Source organism: Amborella trichopoda, chromosome 9 (genome assembly GCF_054954075.1).
Source record: "Amborella trichopoda isolate Santa Cruz 75 chromosome 9, AtrichopodaSantaCruz75HAP2 v2.0, whole genome shotgun sequence".
Classification (NCBI taxonomy): Eukaryota; Viridiplantae; Streptophyta; class Magnoliopsida; order Amborellales; family Amborellaceae; genus Amborella; species Amborella trichopoda.
Genome location: NC_142344.1, coordinates 43,723,739 through 43,741,912, shown reverse-complemented (window position 1 = coordinate 43,741,912; position 18,174 = coordinate 43,723,739). Strand labels below are relative to the sequence as shown.

The following is an 18,174-nucleotide window of genomic DNA, read 5'->3' as shown; positions in this document are numbered from 1 at the left end:
ATTTACAGGGGAATATATATATATATATATATATATATATATATATATATATATATATATATATATATATATATATATATATATATATATATATTACCCCTTTCTTTTAACAAAAGATCACTTACAGGTGGTCTTTATTATAATAAGATAAATTTCAAAATCAACATAACAATAAAACCAAGATCTTAACAACTTCATACCATTGAAACAATTATGCACTGTACTTGAGAATAAAATATAAGGTCGTAATAAACAAAAGGAAAAGTATCGGAGATTACCTCAACCGGGCTTATTATACCCCACACCTAGTAACCACCATCCGATGGCGTGGGATCAACGGTCTAACTTCAATCTCGAACCGGAAAAGTAAATTTCGGCCAAGCCACACCAATGGAACATGAACTTCTTTGATCACAAACTCAAACCCTAGGTGAATTCTCTTAGCAACCTAGTTTGCGAGAGATGAATTCTCTTTCTGCTAAGCCTTAAAACCCTTAGCCATAAATCCATATTTGAGAGATATGAGAGAAGAACTCCATAACCTAAACCTTTATATTCTTTCATAATATAAGAGAGAGAGAGATCAAACATGAGAGAGATAAACTTTTTTAAGAGAGAGATAGAAAGATAAGGTATGTAGAGATTTTTTGGTAGAGATAATCCCTTTTTATAAGCTTTGAATAAGATTGAACATAAATAGTCGACTAAAGGTGACTTGTGGGGTGAGAGATCATAGCCATCCATTCCATAGATGGGTCATCAACATTATGGAATGTGCATGAACCATTATCCCCCTTTCCTAAACCATTTTCTCATCAATAGAAGTTAAATATAATTAAAATATTGTGCATACCATAAAATAGCACAAGTCTACTCAATCTTTTCACAAAATCTTTCAAAGATATATCAAGTCAATATTTAGTTAATATCTTCCAACCATATGGCCACATGTCATATCACCAAAAAACATGAAAGATATTAAGGATGGGGTGTGCCACCCAAGGCAGGCTCTAATGGGCCCAACCTTCTAAAAATATGGAGGGCCGGCCCATGTGCACAATGAGCCCCCATGATATTTTTATATATTTAAAATTAATAAAAATATTTTATAACATTATTTGAATATTTAAACAATTGTAAAATCAATATCTTTAATTTTATAAATCCAAAAATTATAAATAAAATATTCAGGGGTTCATAAAAATTCTAATAATAATCTTAAAATAGTTTTCATCATAAAATAAATACAATTAAATTAATTTGATGGGAAAAAGATCCATATGGTATAGAAATCAACAATCATGGGGCACTCCACTTTCAACAGTGGATTACATACCACACTTACTTTATCAGATCGATCCAATATTTTTCATGACCCACAGTTTAAGCAAAGACTCATTAGCGGGTCACCAAAGTCCGGTCGATGAGCCAAGGGATCGCAATCCTAGTTTGTGGATTTCAGGTCCTCCCCTAGAGATAAGTCAAGGTCACCAAGACCTTATGCGACTACAGCTTTGTGGCGCATAGTGGTGTCTCTCGCATATGCATAAGCTTCACCCTAAAAGGTGGATTTTTAGCTTTTTCGAATAATCTATCAATATGCATGCCGTATAATGGTACATGGATGAGGTTTTGGCCCCTGTCTCTGTAGGCCACCATCACACACAAAGGTCATGGCTAACTCATCCGGGCATGTTCTCTAACCTCATCAAAGGCTAACCCATAAACCTTCATCGGTTTGTTCTTCATGCCCAGGTAAATGGGTTTTCCCCAACCGACTAGCCTATATCGTTAAGCACAGATCGGTATCAGCAAATCATCGTTTGCTTAGTATGGTCCACGAGGGACCACACTCCCACTGAGTTCATGTTCCACTATATCATTTCATTTTACAAGCACTCATAAAGGCCTTTAAAGGCCACATGAACCCAACAATTTGGGGAGGTTATTCTACTTCTTCCCATTGTGGAGCTTGTTATTTTTTAACTCTTGTTGATGATTTTTCTTGTTTCACGTGGGTATTTCTTATGCAAAACAAATTTTAGACTTCATCCTTATTAAAATATTTTTTTGCATTTGTAAATATTCATTTTCAATGCACTATTAAACACATAAGGACAAATAATGGATCCGAGTTCTTTTCTTGTACTATTCAACATTTTTGAAAAAAACATGGGGTCACCTATCAACATAGTTGCGTTTAGACACCACAACAAAACGGTGTTGCTGAACACAAACATCGCCACATACATGAAATGCCACGTGCTTTGCGTTTTCAAAGTAATTATCCTCTTACCTTTTAGGGAGATTGCATTCTTACTGCCACAGATTTAATAAACCGATTACCAACACCTTTATTATAGAATAAATATTCGTTTGAATTATTATTTAACAAACAGTCATCTTACTTCCATTTACAAGTTTTTGGTTGCCTTTGTTACGCTTCTACCATTGTTTCGAATCAGGATATGTTCAAGCCTCGCTCTCGCAAATGTATTTTCTTTTGTTATCCCCATGCTCAAAAAGGCTACCGTCTTTCCACCAATTCTATTTTCACTCCTCGTGATATAGTATTTCAGGAAGACATTTTCCCTTATCAAAATCTCCCTTCCATTGATTCCTCTGTCATTTTACCCTTACTTATACTTAATGACTCCCCACCCCTTGATTCACATGATGCCCCAAACACAATTGATCTCATCACTTCCCTACTCAATTCTCCTATTTCTCCTCATCAAGACCAATCCCATGACACCCCATCCACTTCTGTCTCAACACCAATCTCTATACCACCCATTTGACGTTCTCAACGAGCTTCTCAACCACCTTCCTATTTGAAAGACTTTCACCGCTCTCACGTAACGCTTGAAGCTGCTTCCACATCTTCTTCTAACATTGGTTCCACCAAAAGTACACATTATCCCCTGTCCCATTTCATTTCTTAACAAAACTTGTCTCCCTCTCATCAAAGTTTTGTTTTAGCCGTTTCTTTTATTCAAGAACCTATCTCCTATTCTCAAGATGTGCAAAACCCCAAATGGCAAGAGGCAATGCAATGTGAGCTTCAGACACTTGGGAAGAATCATACTTAGACCCTTACGACTTTACCGCCTAGAAAAAGTCTCATTGGATGCAAGTGGATATATGAAGTCAAGTCCCAATCTGATGGTATCGTTGAACGCTACAAGACCTGCCTTGTTGGCAAGGGCCAACGTGAAGAATTGGACTACTATGAGACCTTTGCACAAGTTGCAAAGTTGGTCACTGTTCGTTGTTTATTAGCCATTGCTTCAGTTCGTAACTGAACTTTGCACCAATTAGATGTGCAGAATGCATTTCTTCACGGTGACTTGGAAAAAGATGAATACATGAATCTTCCTTCGGGATTTTCTCGATAGGTGGAGACAAGGGTTTGCCAGTTACACAAAGCCATATATTGACTCAAGCAAGTATCCCGTCTGTGGTTTGCAAAGTTCTCCTCGGCCCTTATTGATGCTGGTTTTACCCAACCTAAAGCGGATTATTTCTTGTTTACTAGCAATCGCCATGATGGTTTTTTTATAATTTTGGTTTATGTCGATAATATCATTGTTACAGGCACCAATTCACAAGTCATACAGTATCTCAAATCCTTCTTACATCATCGCTTCCACCTGAAAGATCTTGGCCCTCTCAAATATTTCCTTGGTCTTGAAGTGACATGGTCTAAAAAAGGTTTATGTATCTTACAATACAAATATACTCTTGAGATAATTGAAGAAATGGGTCTCCTTGGTGCCCGACCTGTTCACCTCCCCATGGAGCAAAATCTTAAGCTGCGTCATGATCATGAAGAACTCCTTTTTTATCGCACCATGTATTGTCGCCTTGTGGGTCGTCTCATTTATCTGACTCACTAAACTAGATGTCGTTTATGTTGTTCATATCCTTAGTCAATATATGAGTCCACCATAGCGACCACTTTATGAAGCAGCCCTACACCTTGTTCGATACTTAAAACTTGCACCAGGACAAGATTTATTTTTTCCCTCAGACAACCCTCTTCAGCTTCGAGTTTTTTTATACTCACCTCTCTACTACTGGATATTGTGCTCTTCTTGATGATTCTCTTATATCTTGAAAAACCAAGGAGCAACATACTATTAGTTGATCTTCCGTTGAGACCGAATACCGAGCTTTGGCTACTACCAGCTATGAGATCACCTGGTTACGCTTCCTACTGCATGACTTAGGAGTTCCTCACTCACCACCTGTCGTTCTCTATTGTGACAATCAAGCTGTATTATACATTGTTGCCAATCATGTGTTTCATGAACGGACAAAATACATCGAGCTTAATTGTCACTACATTCGAGAAAAGATCCAAAATGGAGTTCTTCGGACCTCCTACATTCCAACAATACGGCAGCTTGCTGATGTATTCACTAAAGCTCTTGGCCGCGACCAATTAAATTCTTTAAATAGTAAGTTGGGTGTTCTCGATATTCATTGTCCAACTTGAGGGGGAGTGTTAGACAGTTTCATTATTTCAAATTGTAAATCCCTAGAATTCAGGCTTGGAATAGCATATATGCTGTAAAATTCCCATAATCAAGGGATTATATTTGACATGTAATTGTAATATATAATTATCTCCTTTGGGTCAATGAAAAAGATATATCGATTCTCCAAAAATTAACAAGTTAGTGCAATGATTCTTGAAGGACACCATGTACACCCAGTCCTATCAACCCCCTACATTGAGATAATTCAAATTTTAAAAAGTAGAATTTAAATTTTTTTTAATGACCCAAGCTTATTTAAAACACATTTAAAAAGATAAACCTTTTGGGGTAGGTTGACAAAACCGTGTTAAAAGGTAAAATCTTAATGAGCTATGCAACCCATGTCAGGGACCAAAGGATCAAGAAATAGACAGCAATCTCGAGTATGAAGAATCCAAAGTGGGTCTAATAAAAGTTCATCAACTACCATCAAAGAAATGTCAAATACCAACCGAAGTGAAAAGATGACCCAAAAGATACGAAAACTAGGGGCTCGGGTATCATCGGGAGAACAAGAAGTTGATCACAAATTTGCGAGGAAAGTGAGGGAGTCTTTGCCTGATCTTAGAGTGATGTGCCATACCACCGACCTCCAAGTAGGGGGAAAGTGTAAATCATCAAGGGTCACAAAAGAAACCACTAAGTTCCAAATATCAAATATCCAGTACCATTCCCATTATAAGAGGAGCTCATTAAAAATTTAAAGAAAAAATGAAGAAAAAATACCATCGGGATGAAATCCAAAAGGGTCCCAGGGTAATAGTCTCTCTCTCTCTCTCTCTCTCTGAAAGTCTTCTCTTTTAAAATGTCTCTCTTTGTAGTCAGCCTGTTGCCAAATCAATCTAGCCCAATTAACCACGGCTTTGTACTTCCTAGTAGATCTGAATGATGTTGATCATGCGAACTTCAATTGCCAGGTAATAGATAAACGATATTGAAATCCCCAGTAGATCTCAAACGCTAGGGGTTGTGTCTCACATCTTTCAAGACCACTATTCGTTCGAAAACTCGAGGAACATTTATTTGGATTGTGCCATGAAGACCAGGATATAAGGGTAAGAGAAAACATTATGATTCCTAGTCTCAAAAGTCCTAGCCAGGGCCAACTTAGCTCATAAGGATCAATTAACTCAAAATTCACAGCCTTCAAACAAATTACTAAGGCAAAATGTTTTCCCAAGAAAGAAAATTCCACCAAATGGTGAACAAATGGTTAAATTAATGGGTGCGGTTTGGTTTTTATGAAGTCGAGGCTCCAAACAATCAAATTATAGCCCACCTTCAAATAGTGTCGAGAAATGTAGTTTCAATATCTCAAATCTTAGACTAGCCTTAAAATATATTTTCATCCTTAATTATAAAACTTAAAGCTTCAAAAATAGTGTAGATCGAGCAGATCTATGAAAACTTGAATAACTTAAAAATTGACAGTCCACAAATACGTTACAAGATGCACTATTTTCAAAACTTGAAATCCATTTTTCTTCTCAAGTCCATGCATCTTGATGTTGAGATGATCGATTTGAGTATATTTGAGAATCAAAACAACCTCTTCTTGAAAAATTTTTGAGGTAGGCTCTAATTTGACTGTTTAGAGCCTAGACTCTAAATAAAACTTTTCCCTAAATTATAAGACTTGTCTTTTAAGAAAAAAAAATAAAAAATCTTTCATGAGGTTCTTTTTCACAATTTTTATAAAAATTTCAAATTTCAAAATTTATCAATTTTTTTTTTTTCAAAATTAAATCTCAATTTTCAAATATTTTTCAGAGATTTATTTGTTCTCCATGGTCACATGAGCCTAACTTGCTAACTTTAAAACCTTTGTTTTTTATCAATTTTTTTAAAATATTCTCTCGAGTTTAAATTTTCAAAATCCTCAATATACGCCACACGGTGGCAAGAATCCAAACTGGATGCCTTTTTCAACACTTCAAATTGTATTTTTTCTTTCTCACATAATTCTAATTGAAAATGTCCTCGGCATTATATTGAATTGCATGGTTCTATCCTCGATATGACGTTAATTTGTGTGATTACATTCTTGGCATGACGTTAAACTATGTGAATGCTTCTCAGCATGATGTTAAACTGTGTGATTCTATCCTTAGTATGACGTTAAAGTACATGCCGTAATTTAATTTCTTAATTTTGAAGTTGTTAATTTCTCATTTCTTAATATAACATTCTTTGATTTTTTATTTATTAATTGTCCCTTTCCTAATTTCTCACTTTTTGACTTTAAAACTCCAAATGCCAGGGTAACTCTTATTTGGATGTTTTCAAAATTATGTGTTTATCATTTCAAAATCTTTAATTTTATTTATTTAATTCGTAACCCAAAACCAGTATTTATTTATAAAACTTCTCCCTAGTTTTCAAATATTTCTAAAATATTTTCGAAAACAATGGAGTTGAATCAGGCCCCAAAAATGATGACATTGTCTTGTCATTTAAAGTTTAAATATGAGGTTTGAGATAATTATCTGATCTAAAGAATCAAGAGTACAATAGAGAAGAGAAAAACCTAAAAAAACCTTTCAAAATCATTTGGTTTCCTTTAACATTTTTAAACCTTCCCTGAGAAATTATAAACCTTCGTAAAGGTTCTAGGAAATCCTTATAACTTTTTAGTAAAACAATTCCCTCAACTTTCAAACCTTTGGGTCATTAGGAAGCCTCAGGCAAAACAGGAAAAAGAATTTTGAGATAAAGCTAAATTCAGAATCACTTCATTCATTTAATTTCATTTAAAATTTAAAACCTAAAATCGGTGGCATGGTGGACCCATGCAGTAATCTCGACATGTCCACTAGCAAAGACATCCTAGCCATCGGATGCAAATAACCTTGGTAACTGAGATAAGATGGCAATCAACATGGTCAATGAATCTGGTGGAACCACTATCCTCAAACCATTTGGTACTAGGCCTTTCATTTTTCTATCAGTCATAGGTGTCTGCTTCTTTGTTCCATCTTTTGAAGGAGAAAGAACGTCAAAGATAAGTAATTATAGACACCTCTTTTGAATTTAAATTTGTTTTTAAATTTTTAAAATCGTTGAAGTACACTATCCTAGTACACTATAGGATACTGAACCATTATCTATACCTATACGATTGTAAGACTTAGGAATATTCCATGAATATGTCATAAATCTCATTTTAGGAGACCACCACTCAAAATGATTGAAAAAGTAGAATGATCTGAATCAGATTTGTCATAATATATTCCAAAATAGGCAAGTATGCAATTTTTTATGTCAACGGGAGCCATATTGTTGTTAGAGATGCGGAGTGCGCTGCTGTAACTAGAAAGGCTTAACAGCCCGCCTCATGTCACTCAATCCAGTTGTAATCCAGATTGCTATTGACCTATTTTGGTGATTTTCTAACCATTTTAGACCACTCAGACATACAAAACCCTAGCCTTTAAACCTTAATCCTAACTCCAAATCTAAAACCCTAAACCTTTTTATTCAAATCAAAAAGCCTAGATGTAAATTCCTAGGCATCTCCCTCTTCCCTTGAGTAAAATCTGATATTTGGATTTGCAAATTCGAAGATCAAGGAGGGAGACTTATATCTCCATTGTCTGTTACGAGTCTAACTCTAGCTACTAGGCCTGAGGGGATGGCCTTTAGGTTCTTTTCTTCTTTCTTCCCATTTTTTTTAGTAGTTTTCTTTATTGGTTAATATTGTTTTCTTCTTTTTATTTTATTCTTCTATTTTCTTTTGATTTTTTCCTTTATTTCAGATTTTGCACAAACCTAGGCTGGCACTGCCTTTGGTTTGTTAAAAAAACCTTTTTTGGAGCTAATTTCTTCATAAATCAGAATTCGGTGGCACCCACCTTTTATCAACTTTCAAATATTAAGTTTGAACAAGATCTTAGACCCATCAGAGTTTAAATAGCCTGGTAAGTCTCAGAATCATGTAAGCACCAGCATCTTACTAATGGGGTATATAGATGTCTAGGATCTAGACAGCCTCTATCTCAGCAAACAATGTTTGGAAGAAAGGGCTCTTATAGGACAGCCATTCCCAAGGAACTTGGGAGCATGGTGCTGGGTCGACAATGGCGATGTACGAAGTACGAAGATATTGGTCATGACATACCAGAAATTCTAAAAGCAAGCAGATAATAGTGACCATGGAAGTATCAATGGCAGGGGTCATGAATAGCAATGGCCACAAATTGGAAGAGACAAAAAGAAAGCCGTTTGAAAACGAGACTCAAATGGTAAATAGGGGCTCTACTATAAGTGTGTCGATTTACTCCTGGCACACCACCTCAGCAGTAATTGCAACTCATTTAAAAAACTCAAATCTAGCTTCCAAAAGGGGTCCCTGTTTTAAGTAAAATGAAAGAACAAAAAGGAATGAACTTAACTAGAGTGAAGATCCATAGATCAAATTTGAAAGCAAGGTGCTGGTGGATTGGCGGTAGTCGAGGTAAGAAACGATTAGTTTATGGGCTAAGTTAAGGGCTTCAACTTTCAGAATAAGGATTATCAGGTTGCAGGTTAATAGAATTAGACCGATTGAAGTTCGAAAGGAATTCACACAAGATTACAAGAATTTGTTAGGACATGAATGTCGAGGCTCCTACGGGTTTGCTAATGCATACCATACCAGTCATGCTCCAAGAGCCCAAGTGGGGACTAATTATAGGCCCTTAGGGCACTGAAAGCAATGTGGCTGCACGTGGCTATATTGTGGCCATGTGCGGCTACATGTCGACTACCTTGAACTTAAAGTGATAGTCACTTTGTGAGTTATGGTCCGGCCACTTGCATAATAAGAGCCAGCCAACGGTTGACCGCATGTGTTGCGTACTAGCGCGATTTGCTGCTAAGAGATTGGATTTGTTTTTCTAGAAAAGGAATTGGTAAAGTAAGGGTATAGATTGTATTAGTGATAATGAAGAAATTGTATAATATGACACCATTTATTATTATTATAAAGAGGTCACAATCACTCCTAATGATTAAATGTAAAATTCAATAGTTGGGGATGTATCACAAAATGTCAGCTATTTCTTCTAACTTTGATTCTATTCAATGACACATTTACAACAACCCAATTTAAAATTTAAAAGGTAAAAGTAATTGAGACCTCCATGTCCTAAAACTAGGTATTCTTTTACATACTTTTTCCAATAATGAAATGATGATTCTTAACTATCAAGCAAGATAGGTCCTACGTAGCTTATTCGGATTCATAAAATTTCTTTACGTGGCATGAGATAAAAAATGTTATCAAAGGAAATTTGCACATATTAAGGGTGGCAATGGACCCCTACCAGGCCGGAGACCTGACAGTTAGACCCGGATCAGACGGATATAGGTCTAAATTTGGGACCCGAAAGGTGGATTGGGGTCTAAAACCTAGACCCGAATAGTATTTGGATCTTATAACAGCTCCGGGTCCAGGTCCGGGTTGCCCGGGTCCGGGTTCGGTTCGGGTTCGAGCCACGCAGTCATATGTAATGTCCATGTGTGCGAGTAGCGTGCAATGGGCAGACGGCCATGATAAAGTCTGAGAGGGGGTAAAGTAAGAAGAAAAATGAGCAGGGGAGTGAGGCTTTTCGATGCCCACTGTCACCTACATGACCCGAGGATCGCTCACGTCGCCCCTCAACTCATCAACACCGCTACTCAATCTGGTGTCCTTCGCTTTGCCGTCAATGGAGTCTGCGAGGCACTCTCTTTCTCTCTCTCTCTCTCTCTACATTTTCACAAATAGAACAGAAAACCTCGCTTGGGGTGTTTGATTCTTAGGCAATTTGTCATTGGGTGTTTTTTTTAATCCATTTCCTAACATATTTATATGCGTATTGTTGTCATGTAGGGAGATTGGGGCCTCGTGAAACAGATGGGAGAGCAATACCCTTCTGTTATTCCATGCTTTGGCCTTCATCCATGGTGTGTAAATTGTGTTACTTTTTAATATTTTTGCTTACAAATTCAAGTGTGCTGGCATTCCTCGTATATAATTTTTATGCCTTAAGTTGAATTTGTGTAGCAATTCAAGTATAATGGCGATCCTCTTATATTAGAATTTGATGTAAATTATTATATTTTTGATACTTCAAGAAATTTCAGTAGCAATTTTAGTAACTTCTTAAAATCTCCTTTGCTGAAATTAGATCGATTGTTTTCATCTTTTAATTTTCGTCTAAGTGTTTAAAGTGCGTATTGTCCCTTGATGATTCAATATCAGGTACGTTACGGAACGAACACCAGATTGGCTTAAAGTGATGAAAGAATTCTTTTCATCAACGCCTTCGGCTGCAGTTGGAGAAGTAAGTGCATCCATGGATTCGGCATTTGTTAAGCTTACTCCTTTCCCTTTCGTTATATGTTAACCATGAACCTGTTAAATTATGTGATTTCAATTCTGAATTCCTAATTGATACGACAAAGCTAGTTTTTGGGTTGATATCCATTAAAGTTGATAGCTTCCACCTGTCTTTGTATAATCCCTGATGCTCAAATCGTATGTGATATGCTTGTGGTATTTAATGATGCACACTCCGTGATAGTGTGAAGCCTTCATGTTCTAGTTCTGTGCTAACTTCTTCAAAATCTCTTATACGGCGTACAGAAAATGGACTCGGCCAAGGTACTTCGCTCTTGGCCGAGCCAAGTAACTCGGCGAGTCATGAGGACTCAGCAGAGACATGCACAAGGCTGAAAAGCCCTCAATAAATTGAAAAACATTGAATCTTTGCCAAAAACATAAATCATACACATCATAGATAAATCCCACATTTTTAATTACTTTTTTTAGAATACCCAAGCTGTACACAAAACAGGGGGGTATTCGACTCGGCAGAGTCCTGATATGCTGATCTCATGCAGTATAGATCCTTTCATTGAGTTAGTTATGTCTAATATAAATTGATAGAGCATATCCTTTTCAGATTGGTTTGGACAAAGGTTCGCATGGGAAGACTATTGATTTTCAATTGCAGGTACCCCTTCTAATTGCCTCAGTTATTACTGATTTCATGCTCTAAATTCCATTATCCATACTAAACCAAAAAAGCTGAACTTTTCAACTAACTAAGAAGTTCCAGCTCATGGTCTTGTACGTAATCAATTATTTCTGCTTTAGGAGTTTTCTAGATACATATTTCACCAATCAGTTAAAGATGGAAAGAGACATTTTCTTTTGTAAAAGTATAATTCAATGGACCATGGAGAAACCAAGTCTTGGGGGTCATCATCTTTCATCATTTCAATAGAAAGTGATGATCCAATGGGCTATGGTTCTTTCAGTAAACTGGATTATGGGATACTTCCTTTTTAATTTTCAGCATGTTCCAATGCTTACATCCGTGTAATTCAGGTCCAATGTTTCAGGCAGCAACTTGAGCTAGCCAAAGAGTTAGATAGACCTGTTTCCATCCACTGTATACGTGCTTATGGTGATCTGCTAGAAATCATGCAGTATGACTCTTGATGCCATTTTTGGGGTTCTTAAGTTTACTATGTAACTCAAGTCTGGGTTCATAAATGTGAGAAAATTATATTTTATTATTTGCCCCCATTTCAATAAAGGGATAGAATATCATAATTCAATGGATCATGGTACTCCAAGCTACATCCACAGGTAATGGTGCCTGGCTAAATGTCACTGTGGGCCCTGCTACGGTTAATCTCCAGTCATCTGTTGGTAGGGACAGATGGTTGATGTAGCCTTCGAGTGCCATGTATGATGACCCATTGAACTACGGTATTAATCCCCTTACGTAAACAATTGCATGAACAATTTAACTTGCAAATCTGGCTAGTGTTACCCTCACAAGTTCTATGTAATCAATCAATGTGTTAGCTTTGATGACTAGGTCTATTGGGCCATTCCCTGCTGGTGCTATTCTTCACTCTTATCTGGGGTCGGCTGAGATGGCTGCTGGGTTAGCCAAGCTTGGGGCATATTTTTCTTTTTCTGGGTACCTTATGTCTATGAAACAACAGAAGGCAAAGAAAATGCTAAAAGCAGTGAGTGTTTACAGTTTCTAGCTAAACTAGATGTTACGTTCGCATACCTTCAGTTGCCACTTTTGTGTATCGTGCTTAAATTGTTTCCCATTGTTATATGGAAAAGTATACCATATTCAAAATGGACTATGAAAAACTATGGCCCATGAGACTCATGACACCATTTGATGAAATGATGGAAGGTGATCGAGAGGGAGCAGGGACTTGCCATAAAGGCAATGTCCTGTTCTGGTTGGTACGTCTATTTTTCCTTTGCTGCCCTCCATTTCATTAAAAGGTCATGATTCCAGTGGATAGTTTCAAGTGGCTCATTGGACAAATATACACATGGGCGCTATATTACATCCGAGTTCTCTTTCTGTTTTTTCCTTTGTGTAGGTACCCACAGAACGGATTTTATTAGAGTCAGATGCACCTGATGGGCTGCCAACATTGAATACGAGTTCACTAGTGTGGGTACCTGGGGATCCTTCTGTTCCACAGGAGGGGGGGTCAACCTTACCAAAAGAGACTCTTAATCATCCTGCCAATATACGCACTGTAAATACTTTGGATGCCACATAACAATAAAATAAAGAGTACTCTGAATGCCATTTATTGAATGCTTTCAAAACATTTCTTCATTAATACCAATATGAACAATATGTAAGAGCCACGACCGTAGCAGTTCATGTTTCTATCAATATATTGAAGACCTTGATACCTGTTGTGTGAGCATTCCATGAGTGTTCGTTCTGGGTATTTCATAAGCTTCCCATGAAATACTTGACTTATTTCCTTCCATTACATGGATCATCATATTCTTGGTTCTTCACATATTTTGTTAGTCATTTAAAAGACAAAGGTACCTTTGAATATGTAATTTTGTGCTGATAGTAGCAAGTATATGTGATTTGGATTTGCCTGTTCAAATATTGTGGCCATGTTTCACTTTATCTATGATATTTACATCATAATTCTGCGAACGGATTTATTATTCTTTCTAACTGGAACTGCAATGCATCTTATGCAGGATATTTAATGAAATATTTCTAGTGATTATCCTGTAATCTAAAACATGACCTTTTTTAAACATGCTCCATGCTTAGAGTGCATAATGGTTAAGCCCCTTGGAAAAGTTAGAAGCACCAAGATTCCCAATACCCTTTTCTCAAGGCATAAACGTTTTCTATTTTGATCTAATTCTATTATGCCCAAAAGATGTGGTAAACTACACTCACATATTAAAAATGCACTTTGTTGGACATTAAAGCTTTAAGAGAAATACGGAGAGTGGAGAATCTAAGATACAGAAACTACCAATTGTCCACCAAGACCATGTGCTCAGGTCAAGGCTAGGGTGCACACAAAAATACACCTACTTAATACGAATCTTACGGTCTTAATTATTAGTCTCAGGCATGGATCTTCACATCAGCAGTCACCCTGGGGATTGGTTGACAAATTATATAACCGCTTTAGCACAATAGATATATTTAATATGCTTTTTAATCAATGATCTGGATACGTGGATTGTTCCTTACAGGGTGCAAATGCATTAGTTCAATTTTAGTTGGCGTACAATGTAGTTTCCCTAGATTCATTGCTATCTTTGATGCTCATCTTATTTTGGCATGGGAGGAATTTGAACCCCCTATCTGATGTACAAGAATAAGAGCTCCAAAACACAATATTGTGATGGCATTCATGCATCAACTTTAGCTGTTGGCTGATCCTATATTGATTACAATGTGACTCTTTAGTTTTCATAATCCTTTCTATCCCCAGGAATCAGGCTGGTGCATGAATAGTTAGTAGTTGACGTTAGCAATGCTACATCTCAAGTTCAATTCCTACCACTGAACAGAAGTATAACTTTTAAAAAAAATCATTTCTGTCCCTTGTTTTGTGACTGCAGACTTGTAAAGTGTTAGTGCAGGGCATGAATTTCTGTCTTCTTTTAGGAACCATGGAATGAAGAAACTAGAGTGGATTCTGTGTAGCAAATCTGCAGACTATTTTCAATATTTCATGATAAACATTAAATGATTCAAAGTTTGATGTCTAAACTCAATTAATTTATTTATTTTTATTACTTATGTCATGAATCTATTAACTAGGATCACAGGAAAATAGTGTACATTTATTCAGTATTTGTGTATTTGATTTGTTTAGCACATTCTACATTCAGTAGAATGTTTTTTGTTTTTAACATAACAATACCTAGCCAATATCTTGTGATGTTTAGTTGATGGTGATCTAAATGGCATCAGGAATAGCTTGGGACTAATAATGAGCAAGTACTGACTTGAAATTTTCTTTTTTAGGTCCTTAATTATGTGGCATCACTGATCGAGATGCCTGAAGAAGAAGTAGCTGAAATTGGCTACAAGAATGCAATGCGCGTGTTCTCTTATCCAGCTTCCAAGGTTTGTGAATAAGTTAAACTGCCACATTTTCCCATTTTTGTGAATGGGAAAATGTAAAACCCCATCATATTCGGGATCAAATGTTTACTTTCACAGTTACTGTAATTTCAGTATTGCAATTTAGTTTGTCTATAAAACTGATGTTCTTTCATATGACAATCAAATTTGTGCAATGTTGATATGTGCACCTCGTGTTCTATGCAAGCCCTGAGTTGCAGAGTGATTGTTCTCCACAAAAATTGTCCATTCAAATGCCAAACACATTCGTGAAATGATAATTGACTAATTGAGTCGTTGTGTCGGTCTCCTTTAGGGATTTTTAAGTTAGTATACCACATTTGATTTCTATTGTTGGATTAATTCCAACTTTATTGTTAATGTTCCGATTTATCCAAGTTGCAAATCGTAGTAATCTGAATGAAAAATCTAAGCACTATTTGGATGGACCAAATTTTGGAAACGTGTTTTTCTTTCACTGCTCATTTAGGAGCATTGTTCGCAAAATCGTCCGATCTAACGGCCGGTTCCGGTTTTGGGCAATTAGGGTAATCAACCGGTATTTTAAAAAAAATAAAATTAAAAAATGTATATAAATTTTTAAAAATAAGAAAATTAATTTGTAATGTATTTTTAAATATTCTTTACATTGTGGTAAAGATTAAAAATTGCTTTGGTCATTAATATTCACTTTTATATTTTCTCATCTTTTTTAAAAAAAATTAAAAATGGCGTTGATAAAATATAAAATGGGTTAAAATCTAATTTTTTATTAATTTTCAACTTCATTTGAATGTGTTTTATTTTAATCATTTTTTATATGTTTTTCATATTTTAGTAGATTTTTTTTTTGTATTTTTATTTTATTTTTTTTACCATTAAGGATTTATCTATTTGTTAGGGCGGTTGAATCGGCCGGTTTATCAATTAGGTCGGTTAAACCGCTTCCAGACCCTTTACCGGTTGACTGTTTAGGTTCGATTTTGCGAACACTTATTTAAGAGGAAGAAAGGGTTTATTGATTTTTAAAGGACGGGCGGGCAGCACTTTCATGTTTGATAATAAGGAAATTTTACAGTAAAGTGAATACCGCCGATTCTATGGGAACCATGAAACTTTGAGCATCTCTTTCCCCAGAAGAGGGGGTGCGTGTTTCATAAATCAAGCAAGCCCTCAAAAACGACCCCAAGATATCCATTATCCTGCGGGTAAACATGCCTTTCATTCCTAATGACTTCCGCATTTTTTTTTAAGTTGATCTACCGCCCAAAATGGTCCCTGTGCATGGGAAATGTGCGTGAGAATTTTCCGGATCATCCGATCCAGATCCGGATGCAAATAGTATATATTTGACTAGGATTTAGATCGGGATCTGATCGGATCCTGAACATTCAGAATTGAACGAATCCAAAATTATTTGCAAGAGCCGGATCTGGATTTACTTCTGATTATGATAGCGGAAGGGTAAAAAATTTAAAAGCTTTTTTTTTGGCTTCACGACCTGGCAAGCGTCCCATGTGAACGCCACGTGTGCATCTATGAATCCGGGATGGGTGACATGTGTCCTTTTGGGTTGAGGCCAGCCTGTCGTCCTGTGCCCACCACGCTTCTCTCTCTCTCTCTCTATTTCTTTCGTCCTGTTTCTCTCTAGCTCTTTACACTTCTCTCCATTCGTCACTCTCTCTAAACATCTTACTAAATTTCTCCCTATTTTCTTTGGGTTTTCTATGTGTTTTAGAGAGAAAGGAGAGAGAACCTACGGATATTTGAATCCACAAGATGGGCTCATATTCCCATTATCCGGTCAAAAATGGCAAGAGATTCGATCTTCCAGCCAAAAACTGGGGAAGAAAAAATTTCCCGTCCAAAACCAGCTGGAGAAAAAAAGCCTGGTTCGTTTTAGAAGTTTTGGGGATCAAGCAAGAATAAGAACGAGAAATTAAAATGCAGTAATGAATTTGTTCAGCTTTCCTAGATCCAAGTCGATGGGGTTTAGAGGTTTCTGTTGACTTCTCCAGTGGTTTTCTGGGCGACTCAAGAAACCAAAAATAGGACAATAATACATAAAAGAACTTGCCCATACAATTTCTGCTTCTTCGCACCATCCTGCCTTTTGATGCTCTCGAGTTTGTGAATGCAAATCTCTATTGTCTCACAGTCAACCTTGCGAAGACATACCTTCACGATATCGCGGGGCATCAAGAAACCCCAAGTGTGTGTTTTGTTTAGAGGGAGAAAGGATGATTCAATTCCCATCATTCATCTTCAATTAATATACGGTGAGGATTAGGTCTTCTAAAATTTAAAATTATTATATATATTATAATATAAATTACATTATTTTTAAAAATCAGCTAAAATTCGGATAGGATCAATCCAAATTTCGTATCCATACCTGGATCCAAATTCCGGGTTTTGGATCCGAATTGGGTGAATTCTCAGTTCTATTGGGAAGTGCATTGCATGCTTCTGCATTTGGCATCCGGATTAGAGCATTTCACAGGAAGGAAAACTGCTTGTTACAAATCATTGCCCATTGTAAAACTTCTTTAATTGGATATCAATGTATGCAATGAGGAAATAATTGTTGTTGCAAATTACAAAAAAAAATTGTACTCAGTTCAATTTGAAAGGTTTACACAAGAAAGCAAAATGTAATATTCTACCCCATATTTGACATTTTTTTAAAACAATGTTAAAAGATATTATCGTATCCGCATTAATCAAATAAAATGGACACCGGAGATTACTTCCCCCTTCTACAAATAAAGTTAAAACTTCATATAAACTTTTTCCTAATTTAAATTGTGTTTAGCAATTCGTATTCATTGAATGACCACATTCTCTCGGCTGTGATAGACCCCGCCCCAATCCTTAAGCGAGCAAAAAGGACCCGACCTCTCCAAATCTGTCCTGTCTGACACAGATTTAACCCTTAAACAAGCCAGACTCAATGCTGAAATTTGGTGTTAACACCAAAATATGATTAAAAGTTTAGTCAGCCAAAATCTGGAGAAGTTCAGTCTCTTTTCGTCCTCATAGTACTTCATATGATTAAAATAAACCAGCAATCCATGCCAACTCCAGAAGGGAAAAAAGAAACAGAAAATTACCTCTAGTCCAATGGACCATGGCAGGCTAGGTCCCTTGGGAGGACAACAGACGTCAGAACCCGAGAGCAGTAGTGACAGGAGGACTCACCATACCAGGACACGGCT

At 36.5% G+C, this 18,174-nt stretch overlaps 1 protein-coding gene across 9 annotated transcripts; it reads left to right on the top strand.

Moving 5' to 3' along the window:
* Positions 1–9,853: 9,853 nt before the first annotated feature.
* LOC18439011 (TatD related DNase) lies at positions 9,854–15,163 on the top strand. Of its 9 annotated transcripts, none has more exons than XR_016040596.1 (8): positions 9,854–10,245; positions 10,396–10,469; positions 10,768–10,849; positions 11,471–11,521; positions 11,913–11,999; positions 12,385–12,551; positions 12,930–13,091; positions 14,858–15,163. XR_016040596.1 is itself a non-coding variant. In XM_011626879.3 (8 exons), exons 1-8 carry the CDS (start codon positions 10,111–10,113, stop codon positions 14,969–14,971), a joined length of 873 nt encoding a protein of 290 aa, XP_011625181.1. In that variant the 5' UTR covers positions 9,854–10,110; the 3' UTR covers positions 14,972–15,163. The 9 variants fall into 9 exon arrangements, 6 of the variants coding, with proteins under 6 accessions (XP_011625181.1, XP_088702701.1, XP_088702699.1 ...); XR_016040594.1 differs by having other exon boundaries at positions 11,899–11,999; XM_011626879.3 differs by having other exon boundaries at positions 11,899–11,999; positions 12,398–12,551.
* Positions 15,164–18,174: the final 3,011 nt, after the last annotated feature.

Coding starts and splice junctions, on each gene's coding strand:
- LOC18439011 (XM_011626879.3), top strand. CDS start 10,111: ATGAGCAGGGGAGTGAGGCTTTTCGATGCCCACTGTCACCTACATGAC. Junction 10,850..11,470: donor CTTCGGCTGCAGTTGGAGAA/GTAAGTGCATCC, acceptor TATCCTTTTCAG/ATTGGTTTGGACAAAGGTTC. Junction 12,552..12,929: donor CAAAGAAAATGCTAAAAGCA/GTGAGTGTTTAC, acceptor TCCTTTGTGTAG/GTACCCACAGAACGGATTTT.